Here is a 7,556-nt window from a genome sequence, read left to right on the forward strand (position 1 = left end):
CGACTCCCTTCCTTAACCATATCAGAAACACCATACATAAATAAAACAGCACGCACACCATACACATGCAGTATGGGGTAAGTATCCATAAGAGGCACATGAAATAATAAGCCATCTAACTAATCATCATCGATAACTAAAACCATTGAATAATCATCATACATGCACGAAATATAGAGTACCAAGTAATCTCATCATATAATAAACTGAGTGTAAACATCCTCTGATAATCTCTAAAATAATAATACTACTCATCAAACATAAATTGGCCTAAAAGAGTTTGGCAATCATATCATAAATGTAGCTCGAAAAATGTAAACTAGGGGCAGGCACTACATCCCTTAAGCAAATGAATTGATAAGAGATGGGTAAAGGTTTTAGATGGGTAAAAGTTTTGCAAACAGAGTTCCAATAATTGAGTACTCATATTTTGAAAGAGGAGATCATTAATTCAAATTCAACAAAATATGGATACATATTCGTAACTAACGCCAATACTGCTTGGTCGGTTAGTGAAACTAAATAGTTCTTGAAGAAACTTAAAGAGAGATCGATTAATTGAATAGTTTTTAAGAAACTTATAGCAAAATTCTAACATCGTAAACAATAAATTGAAGAAAATCTTCAACCCAAATGAAGAATTTTATTTGTAAGACTGGTACTCCATTGAAAAAACTGAAAGATCGACAACACTCAGATCCCAAAAGTGGAAAGATTGAAGGCGTTACGGTGAAGAAGCAAGGTGTTGGAGATTGTTGACCATGCCGATGAGAATAGACCTCCTAAGGCCCTCGATTTCCTCTTTCAAACGCCCTTCAATGGGCTTCATCTCGAATGACCATTTAAACAAACAGTTGTCGTCCTCCCCTGTTTCACACAATTCAAAGGAACCCTTGTATCCAACAAAGCCCGGCAAGTACGTATCTGTCATGCGAACGACACAAGAATGTTTTGTATCATCCTGAGCAATCAGCTCTTCCACGAAGAAAACATCGCTGCTCCCCTGATCGGATGGCATGGATGTTATACAGCGCCTCACAGAGCCCACGCCCTTTTCAGGCAGTCCTTCAACTCTTTCAGACGATTTCATGCCCGGAAACCACTTGTGCATCTCGTAAAAGTTGCTTGCTATCTTCCATACGACCTCCAGCGGGGCCATGATTTTTACTTCTACACTGCCCTGCCATTTGGGATTCGCCATTTTTTTGGGGTGAGAAACACAGCTGAATCGAAGAAATGTGATTTGTGTGACATTTTAGAATTGGGGACGCATATATATAACGATACAACTGGGGTTGAGAAGAATTTAAAAATACCCGCACCAATTACTTGATGTGGGAGAGTCATATTGGTTATGTCAGCCTTTACGTCATACGGTGAATATTATTTGTTTTCTATATGCTCTACCATCCCAGTTCTCTGTATCCAATTTAATTATCATTATTTTGCAGGCTGTTTCTCAATCTTCGGGCGGGAAGGCTATTTTTACAGTTTGACTACTATTACGCTTGTTCCTAGTTTTTTTGTTTCGTGGTTGTCAAGTTATTTGTGCAGATATCATGGGAGAGGTTTGTGTACAAGATAAACCTTGACCCTAATTATGATGAAAACATAACCCTAATTAAAACTATATTTCTAACCATAATCCTTTCTCAAACGTTGAACTTTAATTGTAACAATGTAATCTTAATCATGACCTTAATTCAAAGCCTAAACCTTATTCTTTACTATACTCATAATCCTAATCATAATCCTAATCCTAACCCTGAACCATAATCATAACCATAACCTTAATCAAAACCCTAACTCTAATAATAACCCTAACTATAAGCCTAATCATAGTCCTCACCATAATCTTAATGATAAACCATAAACCCTACTCCTAACTCTAATAAAAACCTTAAACCTAACTACAAAACTAACTATGATGTACACCCTTACCTTAGGTATAATGGGAGAGGTTTGGGTATATATATCTATGTGTGTGTGTGTGTGTGAATTTTCCTTTTCATATAAAAATAGAATAATAATTGTGGTGAATTTTTTTTTTCCTTGCATGTAAGTAAATGTAGACAATTTTTTTGGAAAGCCATAAACATTTTTGTAATGGAGGAGGCGAATTAATTGTTTCATATGTGCAAAATATTAATATAGTTGGCTAATATGTTAGTTGCTATGGAAAGATTATTTAATTTATTAGAAAATTTACAGAGTCACAAGTGGGCCATGACCCATATGCCAAGTGTACACTGTACAATGTACTTGTAGTCTATTAATCTATTAAGATTCAATTAATAATGTGTCTTTTTTTGTTGTCAACTTGGCCATTGTCACTTTGCATGTCATCATTGTTATGGTGAAAGGAATTGATCTCAACCATCGATGTAAGATAGATCAATGACATTGGCTCTATTTCAAGCCTAATTTTAAATGTTATAACATAAAGTCTAATTCTTCCTAAAATTAGGATACATGTCCCAAATCCACTTAATGTGATCACTGATGACAAATGTAATCATACTGTATCACTCATCACTCATGACTTACAACTCTTTCTTACATCTAATCGTTGGTTAAAAGAAAGATCAATGGTCTGAGATGAATTTTGGATCGATTTGGGGAATGTTTTCACATTTGCCAAATTCATTTGGATTGGTGACACGTGTTTGCTCACTGCTTGATATAGTGAGATGAGACATGTCATGTGTCTAAAGGGTGTCTACTACCTACTAAAAATGAATCACATAAAAATTAAATTAAAAATCACTCACCTTTAAGGAAAATTGTGAGTCGCGACTGGACAATGCACTCAACACTCTTAAACTTTGGTAGCAATAAAAAATGCCAAATTAAAAAAGAGAAAATTGTGTAAGATAAAAGTCTCATATGAATGTATATATACCAAACTATGTTGGAAATTTGGGTGGGAATCACAAGTGGTTATGTAAAAAGTAGACAAAATGACATGTCATATGTAAGCCCAAATTATAAAATAGTTGGCTAAACATGAGTAGTTGGAGACATGTGTCAGTAAAATGGTAGGAAATGCTTGGCCATAAGGAAAACATCTTGTTATGCTAACATTGTGGACAATAAGAGTCCTAAATGTAGATTACATTGGCGATTGGAGCAAGATTTGGGACCAATTACATGTAAACTAATGGGCAATTAGCTTGGGATTTGGACCCCAATTATGTAGTATCTTAGCGATGTGGTTGACCCCATATGTAGGTTTTATTCACCAAATGACAATTTCCCAAAGAGACAGAATCACCAATTGGCGAAGATTTACCACTAAAAAAATTCCTTCTATAAAGCCAAACTTTGGAATTATTACCAAAATCCTCTCATCCTCTTTGGAAATGAGTGGTTTGGAATAGGGTACACACATCAATCACATGATAAATGATAAAAATTTTTTTTTCCAAATGTTGTAACTTTGCAACTGCATTGGTAAACATATATGCAAAATGTGTAAGCTTAGATAAGATACACAAAGTGTTTCACAAAATAGAACTGGGAGTGAGTATCATCCACTGAAAATGAAGGGACTAAAATCCTCTTTAAGGAAACCAAATAATTGGTAAGTATTTCTCCAACATTGATGAATACTCACAAAAGGTGGAATGATTTTACCAACATAAAGAGTAAATATATTATTAGTGCCATATCTTCTTAAGGTTACACCAATCTTTAGTAGCAACATAGGACAATTAAAGATGTTAAGCTACCTTGTATAACACAAACTTCAACCAAAATGTGACACTTATCTTGTAATTAATAGAGTATTTTTCTAATTAGAGAAATTACTCATCATGAAATTATTCTAAAGTATTATTTTGTCAATGTTGCATGACTTAAATTACAAGAAATTGAGAAAAAGATTCAATTTATACTCCATTCTAAGATCATAGAAGACAACTTTTCTAGGAATTCCATGATGAACATCAATGTACTTCATCATATGATTTGCTAATGTAAATCTCAAGATTACAATTCATTTATTCTGTATTGGAAATTGAGTGATTGGTTTCATGTCTAGTGTCGATACCTTAAATGACTGATTTTTCAAAGATTAACCCACTTCATTCCTAGGAGTTTACAAAAAGAACTCTTTTAAGATGGTTCTTCTTGACTTTAAGAGAATTTTACAGTGTTAACATATGGATATATTTTTAAAATATATAAAATGTGCAGAGTAATCTCCTATTGTGTGTCAATTAGGTCTGTACATGGAAAAAATAAAAACTTATACTTTGGAGACAAGGTTAATTACCTAAAAAATCTTTCAAATTTATCATTGGTTGATGTTACCTCATTTGATTTAAAAATAAAAAACAAATGGAGGCACATTTTTCTTTGAGAAATCATGCATGCATTCATGTTAACACCAACATTGTGATGGAATGTTTTCCTCTTTATAATTTGTTTTATTTTTCCTAAAGAATGATGCCTAGTTTATATTTATCTAAGAAATGCTTTACTAAGTGCACTTTTGATATAGTCATGGTCAAATATGGGTCCAAGGAAAGATTATTCTACCATGAAAACTAATATCAAAATACACTTGAAACACAAGGATATCGTAAAATATAAGAGCATATTATTATTTAGTAAAGGTTAAATGATTTTCAGCAAGATTCTAACTTCTCACATTTTTGTAATAAGCTCTCTTACATGCTATCCATTTCATGACACCTCCTATGGTGATTTAAATACACATTACACAATACTATAGCCTCATAATTATACACTAGTTTTATTATCTCCACTATGTTGTATTAGTACATCCCTTTGGGTTGCAACCTACTTCATACTCCTTGTATATCATAAAACTAGTGGAGATAATAAAACTAGTAAAAGTGTATATGTCTACACACACACACACACACACACACACATATGCCACAAGATGGAGAAAATACCAATAAGATATTTGGCATCCTATGAGTTACACATTAATAATTTATAGATCTAAACAGTTAAATGGTTGATAAACTTCTTTATGGTTCTCAATACTCATCCTTAGTGGTTAAATACATCCTTAAAAATAGGTTTTTTTGTTGGTGAAAGCTCTAAATGACTTACCATATATGAAAAATATCCTAATTCTTCACAACTATCGACTTGGTAGATACTCTTAAGGTCAATTTTCTATTTTTTTAATTTACTTATTGTTAGACATTAACACAAAACTCAATTTCCTTTTCAATTTAAACTAATCCTAAAACTTTGAAAGACAAGTTTATGTCAAGTTGAAATACAATAAAGTTTTCTTCATTAAGGCCAATTTTCTATTCTTTTAATCTACTTATTGTTAGACATTAACACAAAACTCAATTTCCTTTTCAATTTAAACTAATCCTAAAACTTTGAAAGACAAGTTTATGTCAAGTTGAAATACAATAAAGTTTTCTTCATTACATAGTACAATCTACAAGCTAACTTAGAAAAACAAATGACTAAACTAAACCATTTTTTTAGAATGGTGTATTATTAACACACTACCTAGAGACAATTCTATATCATATATAGGGTTGATAAAAAACTACTTCACTTTACCGCTTTTTAGGGATTCCAACCCACTACTTCATCAACTCATTTTTTCCACATCTCAAGGTATACCTTAAGCAATCTATATCCTATTGTACTAATTTTTGTAGTAATAGTTTATGCTTATGCCCATTAATCATCTTCTATAACATTTCCCCTGGTCATGTATTTAGTCACAATATTCTCTATCCCTCACATATATTAGCTTCCTTATTTGTCGCCACACACTATTCTATTATATTCTTTATTGTTGAATGTTCTTCTATCAAACTCCTTGTCTCATTATTTTTCTTCCCCATCCTTTGGTTGAGACTTCTATCCTTACATTCTCTCACCTATGGTACTTATTTTTCATTTTTAATATTGTTTGGTTATCCAACACACCATATACTTGGAATCAATACATATCACTCCTACCCAACAAAAACCTTTTCACTACTATAGAGTAAATCCTCACCTGTCACTAGGGGCATCAACTTGTATTTAAGGAATATCTTTATAAGACATCAGTGTCCTCATCTACTTTACATTTTCCATTAGCAATTGGATCGAAGTTTCTAAATCCTTTCCAACAAACATATTGTTTGCATATCCTACAATTTAAGATTCCATGAGACCACATTTATTTGGGGCATTCGCTCAAATATTTCACATGCCTTATCTTTGCTTTCACATTTTGCATATATGTCTACTAGAAAATTTTCAACTATAAAATTTGATAGCTATCACCCTTATATTATTATTTTGATGGGTTGTTCGTACCTTATTCAAAAGCTCCTAGTTTGGAAAAATTAGGTGGAGTATATTGGAAAATACAATTGTTGGGATGGAGATTTACTGCTTGGACTGCACCATTGTGAAATTTGTTTATTTGTTTTAGGGTATGCTATATACTTGAGATTTAAATGGTTATTTCCTTTTTAATATCATTTATTATTTGAAATTTTTTCTTTTCAATTAGCCGAAATTTTATTTTGACTTTACAAAAGATGGTCCAAAGATCTTCCAAATCATCGTGAATGCTCTCACTATAGTTGCTCTTGTTGTACAATTTATTATATTTATGATATGTTATAGACTTGTTTTCTAGTTGATTATTTCCTTTTTATTACCATTTCTTACTTGAAACTTCATCTCTTTTATCTTGCTTGTTATGCTTATTTCCATGCCACCAAACATTTATTTGAATCTTTTTTATTTGTTTAAAACAACTTATATTTTATTCTCACTAAGTAATTGTGTATCAAATGCTACTCATTACAGATTTTTTTGTTGGTTTGCAAGTTTTATCAGAAAATTCATTTCATAGAGAGCACAAGAAGAATACTTGCACACTTATCAAATGATCTTTTTCATTTTATGAGTTTTTAAATATTTATTTTTATAATTGGTAAGAATGTCCACACAATTTTTTACAATTGCCATATTACATTCACATGACATAGGAACAAAGATAAAATGTGGTTAAAAATTAACATACCTACACAATTTTTCTTTTACTTTCATCTCTACTTTGAAGTCATAATATTTAGATGATCACACTAGGTATCTAGTCCATCAAAAAAAGAAGACAATAGAATCCATTATTACTCACACTCCCAAAATACAAACAACGAGGATCTATAAAAACAAACATTACTTGAACAAGTAAACTTGCAAAACACACACACACCTGAAATAAAAGAGGTTAATAGACCCCTTGTTTGCTGGTGAAGTCTAATAGTTCAGAACGAGTCCACCAGTTATCCCAGTGAAATTGAATGGTTGTGAACAAACCCATTATCTATCTACCAATAATATTGAATGGTTCTAAACAAACTTACCAAGAATAAGGATACTCCAACACCATAAGAAATGATGTTGAAAGCAAATGTGACCAAATCGATTCCACTCAAACAAATAGGACTACTTAAAAGATACAGATACCTCCATAAAGAGAAAAATCACACTGACAAACAACACTTCAAACCCAAACCCAAGTAAAAGAAAGAAGCTTGAAGGTG

The 7,556-nt window shown here is 32.0% G+C and overlaps 1 protein-coding gene across 1 annotated transcript; it reads right to left on the reverse strand.

Moving 5' to 3' along the window:
* Positions 1-611: 611 nt before the first annotated feature.
* On the reverse strand, positions 612-1,233 carry LOC149551373 (uncharacterized). Its single transcript, XM_089789677.1, has one exon. The coding sequence runs from the start codon at positions 1,199-1,201 to the stop codon at positions 725-727; it is 477 nt and encodes a 158-aa protein (XP_089645803.1). The 5' UTR covers positions 1,202-1,233; the 3' UTR covers positions 612-724.
* Positions 1,234-7,556: the final 6,323 nt, after the last annotated feature.

This window comes from Cupressus sempervirens, chromosome 6 (genome assembly GCF_028749045.1).
Source record: "Cupressus sempervirens isolate cs-2001-9-10 chromosome 6, ASM2874904v1, whole genome shotgun sequence".
Lineage (NCBI taxonomy): Eukaryota > Viridiplantae > Streptophyta > Pinopsida > Cupressales > Cupressaceae > Cupressus > Cupressus sempervirens.

Excerpts from the sequence above, each read along its gene's own strand:
- LOC149551373 (XM_089789677.1), bottom strand. The coding sequence starts at position 1,201 with ATGGCGAATCCCAAATGGCAGGGCAGTGTAGAAGTAAAAATCATGGCC.